Source organism: Denticeps clupeoides, unplaced genomic scaffold (assembly GCF_900700375.1).
Source record: "Denticeps clupeoides unplaced genomic scaffold, fDenClu1.1, whole genome shotgun sequence".
Lineage (NCBI taxonomy): Eukaryota > Metazoa > Chordata > Actinopteri > Clupeiformes > Denticipitidae > Denticeps > Denticeps clupeoides.
Genome location: NW_021630114.1, coordinates 30,001 through 48,625, shown reverse-complemented (window position 1 = coordinate 48,625; position 18,625 = coordinate 30,001). Strand labels below are relative to the sequence as shown.

The window sequence follows — 18,625 nt, the reverse complement described above, 5'->3', positions numbered from 1 at the left end:
GAAGGTTGCTGGATCGAATCACTGAGCAAAACACCATCCCCACACACTGCTCCCCGGGCGTCTGTCAGGCTGCCCACTGCTCACTCAGGCTGATGGGTTAAATGCAGAGGACACATCTTGTTGAATGCACCATGTGCTTTGCTGTGTATGACAATCAATTCACTTTAATGTGCAGATTCAGTTTGTTTCGTTTTTGCAGGACCCAGGAGAAATTAAGTGAAAGCGAAGTGATTGTGAAACACAGCACATGGTGACACAACAAAATGTGTCCTCTGCTTTTAACCCATTAGCCTTGGTGAGCAGTGGACAGCCATGACAGGCACCCAGTTAGCAGTGTGTATAGATGGTGCTTTGCACAGTGGCATCTTGGTGGATCAGGATTTTAATTAATCAATCGGTGTTATCAATAACACCGCAATTTCCCACTTGTGGGACTAATAAAGGTTTATCTTATCTTAATAGCTCATATTGTGGTGTTATCAATCAATAGCTCATATGAAAAGCTAAAACCTACCAAATGATGTTTAATGCTTTGAAATGAATTAGTTTCACTGAAAAAAGATTAATCATTTAAATCAAGACAGAAAGGTCAAATTTCGGTAAGACAAAAGTTTTGTCGCCTATACAGAAATTGTACAAATTTACTGCAAATACAAAAATGTCAGCAAATTAAGTAGCGGTGATTCATACAATTTTAAGTCATCAGGAATAGCAAAGAAAGCAGTCTTGCATGCCTCCCAGAGTTCATCAATATTCTTTGGTTTTGTTTTCCATGCTTCCTCTTTCATCCTACCCCACACATGCTCAATGATGTTCATGTCTGGTGACTGGGCTGGCCAATCCTGGAGCATCTTGATCTTCTTCGCCTTGAGGAACTTTGATGTGGAGATGGAAGTATGTGATGGAGCACCATCCTGCTGCAGAATTTGGCCTCTTATGGTTGGGAATATAAAAGGTAGCTAAGATTTCTTGGTGTTTCAGACTATTGATGTTGCCTTCCACCCTGCAGATCTCTCGCACACATACTGGATGTAACCCCAGACCATGATTTTACCGCCACCAAACTTCACTGTTTTCTGGGTGAATCTCGGATCCATGCGGGCTCCAGTAGGTCCCCTGCAATATTTGCGGTGACTGTGGTGTAATTCAACAGAAGATTCATCTGAAAAATCAACCTTCTGCCACTTTTCCAGCATCCATCCTTTTAGCAGGCTGTGGGCCTTGGCAGATGCCACACGGTTTTTCAATTGTCTTTTGTTTAGTGCTGCCTTCTGGGCACTGATTTGAACATGGTCATTTTGAGACAGAATTCGACAAACTGGTCTGGTTCACACAGGGACTTCAGGTGACCAGGTCTCGTGGAGCTCTGCTGCAGTGGAAAATGGGCCTGGATTTTCGAGCCAACAAACGGTCTTGTGGGGCCTGCCTGACCTGGGCTTGTCAAAAACGTCTCCAGTCTCTTCAAATATATATATATTTTTTTATCCATTTACATTTATGGCATTTATCAGATGCCCTTATCCAGAGCGACTTACAATCAGTAGTTACAGGGACAGTCTCCCTGGAGCAATTTAGGGTTAAGTGTCTTGCTCAGGGACACAATGGTAGTAAAAAAAAAAAAAGTGAAGTGATTGTCACATGTGATACACAGCAGCACAGCACACGATGCACACAGTGAAATTTGTCCTCTGCATTTAACCCATCACCCTGAGTGAGCAGTGGGCAGCCATGACAAGCGTCCGGGGAGCAGTGTGTGGGGACGGTGCTTTGCTCAGTGGCACCTCAGTGGCACCTTGGCGGATCGGGAATCGAACCTGCAACCTTCTGATTACAGGGCCGCTTCCTTAACCACTAGGCCACCACTGTCACCAGCGGGATTCGAACCTGGGTCTTCTGGTTCATAGGCGAGTGTGTTACCCACTAGGCTACTACCACCCTACAGACCCCCCATAGTGCAATCATAAAAGAAAAATATACATGTATATACACACTAAACTATACTAACTTCAACTAAAACTTAAATACTGTTCAGGTTTCTCTATAGGAGAAAAGTAGAACTTTTCAGAACAATGAACAGGTCAAACAGGATATAACTGGATTACATCATGTAGGATGATTGTAAGTGGATATGTTGGCTATTTCAAACAGGACACACAAGACAAGACAAACAAACTGCAAGATGTGTAGGGATGTGCAAAACGTGTGAAGACAGTGACGGGCCAGACAGGTAACGTTGATACCATATCACCATAAAAGGCGCAATAGAAAACCTATCGGTGGCCATGCAATCACAATGTCAGGGCAGCATGGGCATGCACACACAAAAACCCCATAGATAATATTACTCAACATAACAGAGGTTGTGTGTGTGTATGTGTGTGTGTGTTTCAGTCTAAAGAGGAAAGGCTGTGAGTGTTCAGTTGTCTGAAGACCTGTGGACAGAAGCTATTGCAGAGTCTGGCAGTGAGTACCTTTTTCCACATGGAAGGAGGTTGAAGAACACATGTGAGGGGTGTGTAGAGGTAAATGCTGTAAATGTATCACTCCTTCCCAAGGTTTCTTCACAATGCTGGTGACTTTCTGGATTCATCATGTTTTGTAAATGTCCATTATGTAGGGAAGAGAAACTCCAATAATCTTCTCAGTTGTCCTCACTATCCTGTAAAGTCTTGCGGTCCAATATGCATGGTCATGGCCACATCATGCTGTGGGGGTGTTTTGCAGTTGCAGGGACAGAACGATTGGTTTGAGGGAAAGATGAACGCGGCCAAGTACAGGTATATCCTGGACTAAAACCTTCTCCAGAGTGCTCAGGACCTCAGACTGGGCCAAAGGTTTACCTTCCAACAGGACAATGACCCTAAGCACACAGCTAAAATAACGAAGGAGTGGCTTCACAGCAACTCTGTTACTGTTCTTGAAAGACCCTGCCGGAGCCCTGATTTAAACCCAATTGAGCATCTCTGGAGAGACCTAAAAATGGTGGTCCACCAACATTTACCATCCAACCTGCCAGAGCTGGAGAGGATCTACAAGGAGAAATAGAAGAGGATCCACAAATCCACGTGTGAAAAACTTGATGCATATTTCCAAAAAAATCTTGTGGCTCTATTAGATCAAAAGGGTGTTTCTACTAAATACGGAGCAATAGGACTATGTGATATTTTTCTTTGTTAATAAATCTGCAAAAATGTCAACTATGGAAGAAAACCTGTTCCATCGGAAATTTTATTAGCATTTGAATTTTTTGCCTATGAATATTGAATTTTCTTTGGTATTGAAATAATGTTGATGAATATTCAATATTTTTGTGTTTATTTTACATTGCCAAAAAATTCAAAGTAAAAGAACCAAAAAAAGGACAAAAAAAACTATTTTTCAGCGTCAGAGATTCAACTCCAAAAATTTCAAAGTCAGATATTAAACACCCCAAAAATCTGCATAATAATCCAGCAAATTAAGCATGAGCTATCGATCAGCGATCACCTCGACTTGGCATCCAGCCAATCAAGTTATGCTTCGACCAACACAGCCGACGTGCGTTAGGCTTTCAGTAGAGAAACATTTTGTGACAAATATTACCTCATTTGGCTCATTTGAAGATGACTGCAGTTAATGGAAAAAGTACAATGAGGCTGCGGTGGTCTTTATAAAAACCTAAACTGTGAGTTCATGGCAGACCTCAGGCAGGCAACGGCACGTTCCTTTAGTCTGTTTTACCAATCTCTGAATAAGGCATCAAATTGGTGTTCCGCCACGATACTTTATTAATCTTGTTCTGAAGAACATTTCTGTGGCATTAACTAGACTTTGCGGAGAACCGGAAGCTGTAGTCAGTTTTAGAGGATTATTTTTTTAAAGATGTAAAATTAGTTAGAGGGTTCGGCAGAATGGACCCAAGACTACAAGAGAAAATCTATTTAGTTCTCCTTTCTAAAGCACTTTAATATACATTTAGAAAACGAGTAGATCACGTGTGCATTAAAAAGGGAAACTATATTTTTCTTAAGGTAACATTGTGCATTTCCTTATTTCCAACGTTGAACGATATTGCAGTTTTCTCCTGTCCGCTAGATGGCGCTGAAGTAACACAACAGCTTTTCTCAGGCGTCTGAGGTCCTGCCATCAGATTGGAGGACAACGATAATTGTACTTGTGCCGTTTGTTATGGATGTACTGAACTGTTTTACCTTCATTAAAATCTGTCATGTAAGTGTTGTTTACATATTGGCAACTGTATATGACATTTCAATAAAATTTTTCTTGCATTTGTTAATGGAAACTTTTTTTTTTGGTAGAAGTTTTAGCAGCTATCTATAAAAGACCCCAATATCAAACCAAATATTATGTTATCATTAGTTATTTGATGATCCCCATAAAGGATACATTCAAATTTGATTTATTCTGTTAAATGAAAATGTTGGTCCTTGTTAAAATCATTCTACATATCACCCACAAAACAACCTTCCTTGTGCGCAAATCCCAGCTTGAGTGTTTATTGCTAAAGTTAAACTTTTCTTTTATCAACTTTTCTCCGGGGATTCATGATTCATGCACAAAGTATTAGTGTTTGCATTTCTGCCCGGGAAGCAGTGTGTGGGGACCGGCCCTTTGAACAGTCCCGCTTTATAAGCGCCTCCAGCCGCGGGCCGCCGCTGTTCCACCCGGGCTCGACCCCATGAGCGACGAGGAGCTGACCCGGCCTGCCCGGTCCCCCCGGTCCCCGCCGCTGGCCAGGAGAGCGGCGCGCACCCCCAAGTGCTCCCGCTGCAGGAACCACGGCTACGTGTCGCCGCTGAAGGGCCACAAGCGCTACTGCAGCTGGAAGGACTGCCAGTGCCAGAAGTGTCGCCTGATCGCCGAGCGGCAGCGCATCATGGCGGCGCAGGTACGGCCTTCAAACGCAGCATGGTGTGTTGATCCAGGCTGGATCTGGCCGCGACGTGGTGAGTAGGCCGCTGGTGGAGGTGCGTGGTGAGGATCTGGTGGTGGAGGTGCGTGGAGAGGATGTGGTGGTGGTGGTGGTGGAGGTGGAGGTGCGTGCAGAGGATCTGGTGGTGGAGGTGGAGGTGCGTGCAGAGGAGGTGGTGGTGGAGGTGCGTGGAGAGGACATGGTGGTGGTGGTGGTGGTGGAGAGGACGTGGTGGTGGAGGTGGTGGTGGTGGTGGAGGTGTGTGCAGAGGAGGTGGAGGTGGTGGTGGTGGTGGAGGTGTGTGCAGAGGAGGTGGTGGTGGTGGTGGAGGTGCGTGGAGAGGACATGGTGGTGGAGGTGCGTGGAGAGGACATGGTGGTGGTGGTGGTGGTGGTGGAGAGGACGTGGTGGAGGTGCGTGGAGAGGACGTGGTGGTGGTGGTGGTGGAGGTGGAGGTGCGTGCAGAGGATCTGGTGGTGGAGGTGGAGGTGCGTGCAGAGGAGGTGGTGGTGGAGGTGCGTGGAGAGGACATGGTGGTGGTGGTGGTGGTGGAGAGGACGTGGTGGTGGAGGTGCGTGGAGAGGACGTGGTGGTGGAGGTGGAGGTGCGTGCAGAGGAGGTGGTGGTGGTGGTGGAGGTGCGTGGAGAGGATCTGGTGGTGGAGGTGCGTGGAGAGGACATGGTGGTGGTGGTGGTGGTGGTGGAGAGGACGTGGTGGTGGAGGTGCATGGCGAGGATGCGGTGGTGGAGGTGCGTGGAGAGGACGTGGTGGATCCTTGCTACAGAGTTTCTTCTTCTGATGCTGATGTTCCAGAGTGTTTCGTGTTTGTTTACTCTTGCCCGTAAATCAGGGCAACAATTACAATCTAAATAATGGGATCTGAACAGCTTCACTAAATGTTTTGTAATGAATTTATTAATTTCATTAACACTCTTGACAAATCACATCAAATTGTATTATTCACATTTAAAGTAATTGTTCCAGGAAATGTATATTGAATATTTACAGTTTCATAAGGTGCAGGAAATAATTGCATGTTGCCCAACACTGTGGTGTAATTTCGTGTATAAATCATGTGCTGTGCAGGGAAGTTCAGGAATCTACACAATAATAATAATAATGAATTTTATTCATATTGCACTTTACATTTTACCAAAAGCCTCAAAGTGCATTATAGGCTGTAAAAATAATATTGAGTCAACATACAACATTTAAGGCCAAGGGGAGTAAAACCATAAAAAATCAGAAACGTGCCCACTGCACGCTCTTGCTACCCTGGAAGGGGGTCTGAATTTCTTCCAGTTTTCTAGGGAGTTGTTTCTTATGTGCAGAGAGGCGTGTCATCTGTAGTGGTTGTTAAGCCCATTGAAACATACTTCTTTGGATTTTAGGATTTTTCTTAAAACACAAGAACCCATTACTTACCTGCTCTACCATGTGCACCGCAGAACAACGTTCTTCTACTAAATCATTTATACTGAGCCCAGCTACCTGTTGTGGTGTTGATAGGTGGCTCTACGTCGGCAGCAGGCTCAGGAGAAGGAGATGGGCATCTGTAGCCCAGTCAGCCAGTCTGGGGCTGAGGTTGTGATTAAGAATGAACTTTCTGGTGAAGACCTGCACACCTGTTCATCTTCATCATCTGCCACATCATCTGCCACTAACGTTGCAGCAGCATCAGGTAATTCATCAACTTTCTTATTGGCTTGATTTTGGCTTCTTGTTTCACTCAGCAGCAGTTGCCTACATGACACCCTTATCAATCAGTAATTGGGGACCAATATCTCTCATATTAAGTAATTAGATGTGCTATTGTGGCATATTTTCATTTACAGCATTTACCAGACGCTCTTATCCAGAGCGACTTACAATCAGTAGTTACAGGGACAGTCCCCCCCTGGAGACACTCAGGGTTAAGTGTCCTGCTCAGGGACACGATGGTAGTAAGTGGGGTTTGAACCTTGAACTTACTTTTGTATTCACATGAGTAATATCCAATCAACACAAGCCCTGCTGTCACTCACACTACACTCACACACAGCACGAAGCGTGAGAGAATGGAGAAGGAGAGGTGAAGACGTGCTGAGAAAGGAAGGTAAAGCATGAAACATCAGTCCATCTAACTGTATCTATCATACAGGAAAAGGGACTTCTACACTGTAAAGAGTTGGGATCTGGATCCATGGCCACTATGTTTTTGAATTCCATATTCTCACTGCCACCGTTATGAATGATTATGCTTCAGCATGTTTTTAATTTTGTATAGTTGATGAATCAGTTGACATTCCTTTAAAAAGTAACTTTCACTTTAAACAGTGTCTAAAAACAAAACTTTTTTTCATTTATATTGGTTCCAAATATTAGTTATAGGACCTCATAAACTAGCAATAATCTATATCAGCTATTAAAAAAGAATATACATTTTGTCCTGGGACTTTTGGGACGTTCACAGTTATAGATCTGCACTGTGATCACATGATCAACTGACGTATTTAACAGTGAGCTGTGACTGGGGACACACAGTATCAATCCTCCGCCCTACAAACCCAGTCAGTCGGCAGCTGAGACACACATTCCGTCCCAGGAACTCCTTGGGTATCTGTGCTCTGCTGATTGAGCTGTGCCAGGCTGTTCCTGTGGCACTGATAGGGCTCTCAGTAGAGGACCACTTTCCCGGTCAAGGTTGCCAGCACAGCCAGGGACAGCCGGATGTGGGATTGGTGACAGGAGGGTGGAGAGGAGGAGAGAACACACTGCATTCAGCATTGCTGCTGATAACGATGGGATCAGACAGAAGGTTCTGTTCCTCTATTGTCTTCATCCCCCTCTCTGTTTTGTCAGTAATTACACTTTCATAAGAAAGAAAGTGAACATTTGTTTGCCTTACGGACATGCATTTGCCGTACATCAATGAATAGATGTTTGGAGCAATTATGACATGTGACAGTTTCTGTCAGTGAATACATTTTGTTAATGATTCATTAAGACCAGCACTGCATGGGGGCACGGAGGTGAGCAATGTAGCCTCACACTTCCAGTTCATATATGTGAGTGTGTGTGCACTTTTTAAGACCGAATAGATGCAAGTACTACAAATATGTCTGAAGGGGATTTCGAGCAAAAGCTGTGTTAAGCTGTGAGGTTAAAGAGTAATATACCATTTAGAAAGGTTGGTTAAAGCATTCAGTAGTGAATGGAGTTACAGTAGACAAGGTACTGAAGAAGTACTTACTAGTCCTTCTGAAAAATGGGTACAGCATCCCTGTTCAGCCAGCAGGTGGCGCTGTATGGGATGTTTGAATTTTTGAAGCCTGGCTGATGAATATGATGAATGTAGGAAAAGTCATTTGGAAAGTCATGTCTGTCCATCAGGAATCGCCGTAACATAAAATGAACAGAATGTTGTGTTGTAATTTTTTATAATGTTGCATGGTCGGTCTGTGCTATTTCATCACTCTGTTTTAGGAGGGAATTCCACTCTGTCGTCCAGCCCTATCTCTGCGACCAGCAGGGATGTCAGCGATGGAATGTCTGACCTGATGGTGGACATGTCCTACTGCAACTTCTACCAGCCATGCCACTATCCTGCCTGCTACAGTAACATCTACAGTAACTACCAGCAGTACCAGGTGACCGTGTGCTTGCTGGTCTCATTTATCAGAATTTTTATGGGAATGTCCATGTTTCTGGTTAAATCTGAAGTGAAAGTAAAGTGATTGTCACAATGTCATTTGACATTGTAGTTTGAAATGTACAGACAGTCCTATGAGGGGAGTGCCACACAGTCACTGGACTGTAAAAATAAGCAACGCAGGTATGAATAATGATCTCTGGGTGGCATGACCCCTCAGTTGAAGCACAGTTAGTCCGTTTTGAATATCATCCCCTCTGTTGGTGTACAATTATCCTTATTTATGTTGGAAAGTAACATTCATGTATCGCATCAGAGTCGCTCAGCTGTGAAGTAAATGAAAATGTCATTTCTCTCCAGGGCTCATGATGGGTCATATTTCAGTGCATTTGTGTGCTGTTTGTGTTCTTCATACGGGGGTCACTGACTCTGCCTTTTCACGCAGGGCACTAGCCTGAATTGCAAAGGTTAATGGTGCTGTCTGTCAGCAGTGGAACTTCACTGCTGATCACACCATGCATAATGCATCTATCAGATAAATAAAAATGGCCTCTGAAAATCCATAGTGATTTATTTTAGATGATTTGCATATGTCACATCCTCTGTCTATCAAGAAACTGAAGTTATATTTTCATGCATGAATTTAGAATTTTGTTGCAAGGATCACAATTACGGTGCACTTCAAGATGAACTAGGTAAAGGTCATGATAATAATTGCATATCTCCTTACATTCCCCCACTGTACTCAAACATATATTGTGATTTTTGTTATACATTTTTAAAAAACACGGTGGGTAAATGAAATTGTGCTTTAGTTCTTTCTTTAGATTTTCTTTAGAATTCAGTTCAGGTGAATGGCTGGGACCTTCTAGCAGCTTTATAGTCTTTCTCTTGGCTGTGTGTTTGACCTCCAAACTTTGTTCCTCCAATATTCTCCCAGTATTTCACAGGCTTGTGTGAATGTTCTGCAAACTTTAAATGCACTTCAACGTGCTTTTGCTTCAGCAATGGAAGCAGAGTGTGCATACAGACCATGGTGGTTCAGTATCTTCCCATAATTCTTTTCACTCCTCAGTCCGAAATCTTGTGGGCAGGACCTGGTCGTAGCTGGTTTATGGTGAAATTATGTTCTTACCATGTCTGGATTATGGCCCCAACATTGTTCACCTGAACCCTCAGTAATTTTGAAGCACCATCTGTATGTTTTGCAACAAAAAGTTGCAAAGAAGGTCCTTCCTTTTTTTTCTTTCATTTTGAGTGGAGTGTTTCCTTGTGTGTTGGGTTTCAACTGCAGGGATGTTTTTTAGCATGTGTGGAATGAGTTGGTTGTTACTGAATGAAAAGTAAGAGTTAAGGGACAAAATTTGACTATGGCAATATATGATTATACTTTGGTGATACATAATCAATATGCTGGTGTGGCTGTATCACACACACCATTTAAGAACCTGTGAAGTCAGCAATGAAAAAACTTACATAGTTTCTCTTCAGGTTGTTGTACATTTTTTACCATGATCATATCCTAGATAACTATATTGTCTATTGCAGAATGTCGTTGGTATCAGGTGCAAGGTATCAATATTGCTGGATTTTCTGTGATTTTTTTTTTTGTTTGTTCCCCAGTACTGATGTGCGTGTGTGTGTGTGCGTGTGTGTGTGTGTTCTTGTGCATGTGTGTGTGCACATGAGCATCCTTGTGTGTGGTCGTGGTGGAGACACTCTGGCTGCAGTTTATCTCAGCGCGCTCATCTCGCTCTTGCTCTCTCAGCTGCAGGCTGCAGGCGAGCCGGGCGTGGATGAGGGTGGCGTAGGAACTGATGGGCCAGATAACATAAACACCCAGGGAGGCAGGGGAGCCAAACCAGTCCAATCCGTCGCGTACTGGCGAAACGTGGAGCAAGAGTTTCAACAAATCCATTTGGAAGCAGTAGTGTGTGTGTGTGTGTGTGTGTGTGTGTGTGTGTGTTCAGTCACTTCTGAAGGTTTTGTTAAAGAGATGCTGCTGGTGTGTCCATTTGTCTGCTGGATAAAAGAGCCGATTTCTTTTGTTTCAGTCTAAACTGAATTAATCATCAGCTCTGTTGCTGAAATAAGACTTTATAAACTTGTCTTGAAGTGATGGCCTGGACAATAAATGGTGACATATTACAGGGTGACAGAAATCAAATTCCATAAAAGTGAAATTGAAAATCCTTGAAGCCTCTCGCTGCTCAGTTGACCACTCATTTCAGAAGTTGTCATGGCCACCACAGGGGAATGGCAAGAGAACCACATGAGAACTGGTGTGTCTGTTGCCGTTCCGTTGTGGCCAGTTCCTCCCTTCTATCCCATTGTTCCACTTATTTCTATTATTTTATTGCTTATTTTTTTTAAGACTTACTTTACTGAATACTGAAATAATTATGTCTCCATATTTAAATGCTCCTGTATTATGGACACATCTAGTCATATCAGTCATAATTGGCAAAGTCAGGCACAAGCAGGTTATGTATAGCCAGTTATGACTTTATTGTTGGAGGTTTCTGGTGTCCTGGTAGGACCTTCAACAGGTTCTGAGCAGAGTATGCAGTCAGCTTCAGAGCCTGCCATGTTCTGTTTTAAATGAACAATATGGATATTTTGCAGCGTAACCCCAACAGTAGTTGTGTGAGTGTGGCTGAAGTGGAATGAATGTCACATCTTGACCAATACATTGCTTTTCTCCATTGCTTTTCTGAAAAAGATGCCCAGTGGTGATGGTCACCTCCTTGGACACACTGTGTCTCCTGAGTACCATATAAACTCCTACTACTCCACCACATACCTGAGTCAGAGCCGAGGCAGCGTCCCGCCCATCTCCACCATGGATGAGACTGGAAGCTACGCAGAGCCCAGAGCATCTGGTCAGTACACATTGCTCTGATAAATCTGTGTGACGTATTTCTGTTGTGGGCTGGGGTAGTTAAATATCTTACTATCCCAGTTACAGTCTGAGATGCCGTGGAACTGTGGAAGGCCGCTCGGGTCTCATGATGCTTCATGATGCACATCATGATGCTTCATGATGCACATGGTGATTTCATTTATTTCACAGCACATTCAAACAGGGCTTCCATCTGTGGAACCACATTTTCATATTCAGCCACACATAGTATATACTGAATAAACTGCATTTATTAGTGTTTGGCTCAAAGTTTAATTAATCATTCACTAGTTCAGTCATTTCCCTCCACACACATACAGACGCTCACACACCACCAGCTCACTTTCTCAGCATCATAAACTTTAATCCAAAGTTTATCTACAGTGCACTTAAATACAACCTAGGGAGGCCCATGGCACAAGTCAAGGGCACCATAAAATGAATAAAAATTAATAAATTCAGAAGCCTGTGGTTCATTGAAGTTAATTGATTCACTCCTTGCCTCCAGATTTAAAGAGACAGGAAGATGGTGGCTGTTGTGCACCTAGGGTTCGGGTTCTTTTGACAGACACCGATCATGATCCTGCTCATGATCATACATTTCAGTCTACCGTAACATGTTAAATGTTTATTTGGGAGGTTTGGAGATTATTGAAAACACCCCCACCCGTACCACCCATCTCCAGCTCACTCCAGCTGCCTAATGAATTTTCCCATGCCCATTTCCTAAAGCTCAAACATGAGGGTCCCTATCACCCTGGGGGTGTCACGCTCCATTACAGCACAAAAACTCCAGCAGCGGGGTGGTCCCAGGAGAAGAACAGCCTCCTGCATCCCCTCGTTCTGTACAAGGACAGGAACTCTGATCACACACCATCATCGCTACTCACATGTTTGTCTTTAGGATTCAGAATATGAAATCAGTGACTTGATTTCACTGCAGTGGCTGAGGTGAGCGAGTTGGCTCTGACTTTGCATGGCTGCATTATCAGAATACCAGCAGCACTGCTCACTTTCACACACTCCATCCCTCAGTGTTTCCATCCTGCCCCTCACCCCCAAGACCGAGCTCAATGAGTGTCTACAGCCCACATGAGTAACCTCACCTTGAACCTTGCAGGGTTCTTCAAGAGGAGATGCATGGAGAAACGAGGATATGAAAAGAAGCTGTCTGTTTGGAGGTTTTAATCTCTAATCTAATCCTATTTCTAATCTTTATTGTAAAATGCGTTACAGGTATGAGTTTGTAGTAGAGTGTGAATCCCATTGTAAACATACTGGACCTTATTGCTGTCATTTTATCTGCTGCTCGTCTCCAGAGTTTACTTCCCTAAACTCAACCTAAATCCCCCTGAACCCATCACAGCAGCAGCAGTTCTGGGTCAGGGTGGGACACGGAGGTTGGATTCAGACTGATGGTCAGATGGTTGACATTCGTTAATAGTTTTCTTGTTATTTAGTCTGTCCGCTGTGTGTGTGTGTGTTTGATCTACAGTAGTATTTATTATCAGGCTTGGACATCAGTTGACTGAGTGTGAGAAGCTCCACTCTACTGTACTGTGTTTTTTCTGTGTGTGTGTGTGTGTGTGTGTGTGTGTGTCCTCCTTTCTCCGCTGCGCAGTATTTATTTCCCTGCCCAGGTAATCAGTTGGCCAAATAACCTTCAGGATCGCACTGCTGTCCTTCCTGCGGTGGGCGCTGTCGCTGGGAAATTGCCTGTGGGGTTAGTGAGCAGGAACAGTTAAGATTTACAAACAATGATGAAGCTTGTCATGCGTCTTTCTCCATCCGTCACGCCGCCGCTCTGCCAGGGCGTCCAAGTGTTCTTCATAAAATGCAGCTCGCTGTGAAATACGCCCCTCGCACGTTTACTGCCGGCAGCCCGTCACCAGGGCGGCGCCGTAAATTGTTTGCGGGAGGCGACACAGCACTCCATCACCTCTGCCGCGATCCCACGCTGTGAGCCGGCGGCCCCGGCTGAGACACAGATGAGCTGCCCACTATGAGTTATGGCAATATTCTGCAGTTATATGAGATGGCAGCAGCTTTTGGCCTTTCACTTTTTTAGAAACTTTGTTTTTCTGTCTCCCCCAGCCTCATGCACACCGTTGTCCGGAGGAGGAGAAGTTAGGAGTTGTTAGGTAGTTAAAGAAATACGTATAATTCACCAGGGTTGTCTTGCTCACGTACACAATGGTAGTAGGTGGGATTTGAACCTGGGTCTTCTGGAGTGTGTTACTACCATGGGGTGGGAATAAACTGAAGACTGGTTCCCTGGACTTCTGTCTCTCAATGCACCATTGATGCTTTGTGTGATTTACCAGCGTGGCCAGAAAGGTGAGAGCCTCAGCTATGTAATGTTGGACTAAAGCTCATTCAGGAGTCTGCTTTGGGTAACTCTGTTGCTTTCCATGCAATCATTGAGGTTTCCATTTAGTTTTTCCATTTTTGCTCCATCCTTTGGGCAGCAAGCTTGAGTCAGTTTCAGTGCTATTTTTCTTACTATATTATATTTTCATGTGGGGTGTAAATGTAATAATTTGAGTTTAATTGCACAAGTAATCATTCAGAGGTACTGCAATATTGAAGCTAAGCATCAATACTAGATTGTGATTTGGTAGGGACTGGGTCAAACACTAACCGCAAGTCTTACTCCTATTACTCCAGAATTGACTTAAACACTGTTCCAATCCCCAACTATGATTGCTTTGTCTGTTATGAGGTCTGCAAACTCTTTCAGGAACTGTGTATGTGTGTAGGGTTTACTCGAGGTGGTCTGTAGATGATTGCTGTAGTAATAGGAGAAATATGCTGCTTTCCTGTTGTCATTTTAATAACACGAGAAATTTGCATTACCATGACTTCAAATTATGTAATTTTCCTTATGCTGTTTTATGACTAATGTTGCTGTTTCTTTCACCATTTGAACCTGGACTGTGATAATGTTTTTACCTAGTTTCAGTAAGGCAGGACAAATGAAGGAATTGATTGTTAATCATGTCCCGAATGAATCTAGTTTTTTTTATTTCTATTTCTATAAAAAACAAATATTCAGCTGACCAGACGCCTGTACAAAAATCAGGTCTGGTTTTAATTTGTATGTCAGTATAATGCATGTTCTGTTCTCTTCCTGATGGCTCTATGCTGTTAGCAAACAGTTAGTTAGGCCAGTTTGTGATGCCTGGTCTCACCTGCTCAGTTGCATGGCACTATTCCAGGATGGATTGACCTGGAATGGCCACAGCGACCAGAATAACCGGAAAATGACCAGAAAGACTGCTAATTAGTTACAAAAACCCATGTTCCTTTTTTGGAACCAGTCAGACTGACAGCTTTTTAATGCAGATAATATACTATAAATTTCACTGCTCTGTTCATTGCTCGATTGTTCCTCCCCCACACACTGCTCCCCGGGCGCCTGTCATGGCTGCTCACTGCTCACTAAGCGTGATGGTTAAATACAGAGGGCATATTTTTCTGTGTGCACTGTGTGCTGTGCTGCAGTGTATCACAATGACTCACTTTCACTTTTCACTTTCAGGAGTTAATTATGATGGTTATTATTGTTATTGTTATTATAATCATTTCTTGTTCCTTTCTCTCTAATTGTTCACTGTGGGATGTCAGAGTCTCGACATCCGAGTTGTCAAGGGTCACGGGTTCAGACAAGGTCCTGTTGGGAGCCACTCGGTGCTACTGGCTGAAATCTCCACGCGGTGTTAAGTGCCTTGCTTTCTGCTCAGTGATTAAATAAATAGGCCCTGTAATTGCCTAGAGGGGCTTCAGTGCAGTTGTAATGTGCTGTTCAACATTGCCATTAACACTTGCCTGAGGCTGCAGGCACATTAACCGGACAAACATCTGTGGTTTATGTTCCCTTGTCTTAATCGAACTTCACATAGTGATGTCATGCACTAAAAGACCAAAAGCCAGGGGGTGTTGACTGGGGACCTGTAGGTTACCAGTACCAGTATCAGACATTAAAGTGGCTTCATTCTTTCAGATAATTTTCCCTTCATTAATGTAATGAGTGAAGTGACTTTCTTGAATGGTGATGTTTATGGCCTTTCTCCACTGCTGCCAGCTCATCTGACGTCTGGAGGAGCTAATGCACATTACTTATGCTTTAGTGCTTCTTTTCTCCTGATCATTTTCTCTCATTCATTCAGACAGACTGACAGAATCCTTTGTGCATTGATTCTGTGTTTGGGTTCATTATAGTATATCCATAATGTTTCGACAGATTAAACTGAGGGCAGAAAGATAGACAGGTCATTTGGAGAGTTGATGGTGCAGATTATATCGCTGATGGAGATTCAGCCAGGTGGGAGGAGACATATCCCATTTTTCAATGGCATAGCTGCTCTGGGAACAGATTGGTTAACAATGCAGGAGCTGAGGTTCATGTGTCTTTAATTAGCCTTTGACCCCAGACAGGAAGACACGCACCAGATTTGAATATATGCTGCAAACCCTGCCCCACTGCTCATTAGTTTGGGATATCTGAAGCTGTCCTTTCCAAAAAATGCATCTTTTGTAGAATAAAACTAATGTTTCAGAAGCATGAATTTACATACAAATGTTAAAATGTATTTAAAATTGCAAACAATTGCAGAAATACTGGCTTTGCTGACATGTAGCCAGCATTTATGTTATTTTATATTATTTTTTGTGATGCTTTTACCTTCTGCTTCTGTCCACTTTCTGCCGTGACAAGTGCAATTTCCCACTTGTGGGACTAATAAAGGTTTATCTTATCTTATCTTATCTTATCTTATCATGTCTGGCAGATGCAAATATCACCTGCCAAAATGTGTGAACCCTCTGCACATAAAGTAAATGCATTTCGTTGTTTGTGGGACTGATCATGTGACAAAGTGTCGATTATGCAGTTCTACCAGATATTTTGGATCTTTGAGAATGTCCACTGACACTCCTGCGAACAAGATTTATTTCCACGGACAGAGACCAGAGGTAGATAGAGCAGCAGGGTATGGCGAGAACCTTTAACACATTCCAGTCCGTAATTACATAAAGATATCCATTCGAACTAGTAGAAATAGTTAATCTGAAACATGTTTGTCTATTCAAGTTAGGGTTAGGGTTTTACTGAAAACCCCAGTAGAAATGTATGGTGATTCCTTTTGCTCTGTTTTATGCATGTAGCATGAATGAGAGCTGTCAGTCATTGCTGTTTTAATGGTGTTAATGATCATTAACATAATGATCGGTTTTCCGCTCATTGGAGAAAATCTAAAGCCGCTTTCAGACCCAACACGGCAGGCAGCGAGTGCGGAGCTTTTCTAAACTCCCGGTAAGATTGTTGTAGATCTCTGTACATTCAGAGAAAGATCAACTTTTTATCCATTCCCACTTCGTGTGCATGTTTCAAAGTGGCAAACTCACCTGCTTGGATTCTATTGGTTGCGGGAAAATACGTTCAACGAAATACCGCGGTGCGAGAACATCTGCATCGCGGTTTGCATTGTTCTGCCTGGAAACACTAGTAACTTTTCAAAATGTCTCATTTCACTGCAGTGACAGAAGGGAAAGAGTTGAACTGACGTTATTGTTCTACTGTAATACAAATCAACAGTAAATGTCAGTTTGTCAGTGTTTTATCGACTCAGTCACACCATAGAAATGAGACATGTAATCACTTTGAAAAACTTAAATTAAATAACATTTGTAATAATTTGATGTAACTATAGACCTGATTTATAGAACAATCATTTATTTTAATGTCATTTTTAATAATAATGTCATTTTTATAACATTACCAATTTTATCGGAATTAATAATAAAATAAGGAAATGCAAGTCAAAATTTTTATTCAAATATACATAACAGCGATACTGAGTGTAAAAAAAATCCAACCATGACGTTGTTCTGACATCTTAGTTCAAAACAGTATTCTTTACAGAATTCCAAAATTCAACTGTGTTAAACTAAACATCCCATGTCACATGACCCTGAAGGGACTATTTAGACTGTATGCAGATTGAGAGCCATACACTGTGTGGAAAAAAGTAAGCGTGGTTTTCTAAACTGTCGTGCTGTAGATCTCTGGACACTCAAGAGAAAGATGACCTTTTCCTCCATTCCCGAAGTTGTAAAAAGAAAATAACACCGCCAGAAAATCACCAAGCAACGCCATTATGATATGATCGATTATGTTCTGCAGTGCGTCGTGCACGAATATCGATGCATCAATTATTCTATTCATTTCAACACCCCTAGTAACATCCAGTAGCAATTTCTTTTTGGCTAACTTGATGGCCTTAAATGTGTAAATGTTACTGTATGTTACATTTATTTTTCTTTACTGTGCTGTATTTGTACTATTACAAAATGTGGTTCCTTTATGGATATCTGAAATATAACACAGATTTAACAGTCTTGTATCTTGTGCTGAGTGTGTGTGTGTGTGTGTGTGTGTGTGTGTTTTCTGCATCATTAAGTTTAGTCATGAATCTAATAATTGAGATGCTGTGTTGTTCCTAAAGAGGGACAACACTAATTCACTCTTCTCTTCTCTTTATCCTTCACCATCCACTCCACTGTGGATGAAACATCCTACCTGGGGAGTTTTCCAGTTTGGAGTGATCACGTGACATGGGGCGGTGGTGGCCTAGCACTTAAGGAAGCGGGCCTGCAATATTTCATTGTATTTCATTGTAATTCAGCACTGACCAGAGGAGAATGGGTTCTAAGGTCTTCTTCCTGTTCGAGGGAGTTTATTCTTGCCGCTGTTGCCTCTGGCTTGCTCACCTGGGGCTTTGAGCACTTTTGTATTCGTAGGGAGCGTTGTGACAATGAACATTGTAAAAAGTGCCACTCTCACATATAAAAACACAGACACATGCTCTCACATACATTTTCACTGTATCTGATAGTCTTCTAGAATTTAGTGTGCAGATTGTTTCTACTTTTATTTACTGTGAATTAAACCTGATGAAGTTTTCTGTGTGTGTGTGTGTGTGTGTGTGTGTGTGTGTGTTTGCTGACGTGTGGGTGTTTTCCACCCTCATGGCCCCTCTGGTGCGAGTGCAGCTTATCCTGCACAGATCAGCTCTGAATTACATCTCCCATCACATCTGGGCTTTTGTTCACGCTTGGCGCTGGCAGGAATGATTGGGCCCCTTTCACCTCTTTGCCTTTTTTCTTCACACTCTTTAA

General features: G+C 42.9%; 1 protein-coding gene across 1 annotated transcript in view; it reads left to right on the top strand.

Moving 5' to 3' along the window:
* The first annotated feature begins 4,678 nt into the window (after positions 1-4,678).
* Positions 4,679-18,625, top strand: part of LOC114783748 (doublesex- and mab-3-related transcription factor 1-like) — a 15,429-nt gene continuing 1,482 nt past the window's right edge. The window contains exons 1-4 of the mRNA XM_028969260.1: positions 4,679-4,888; positions 6,423-6,594; positions 8,379-8,542; positions 11,267-11,426. Of these exons, the coding sequence (XP_028825093.1) occupies positions 4,679-4,888; positions 6,423-6,594; positions 8,379-8,542; positions 11,267-11,426 (706 nt within the window). The remainder of the gene's footprint in view (positions 4,889-6,422; positions 6,595-8,378; positions 8,543-11,266; positions 11,427-18,625) is intronic.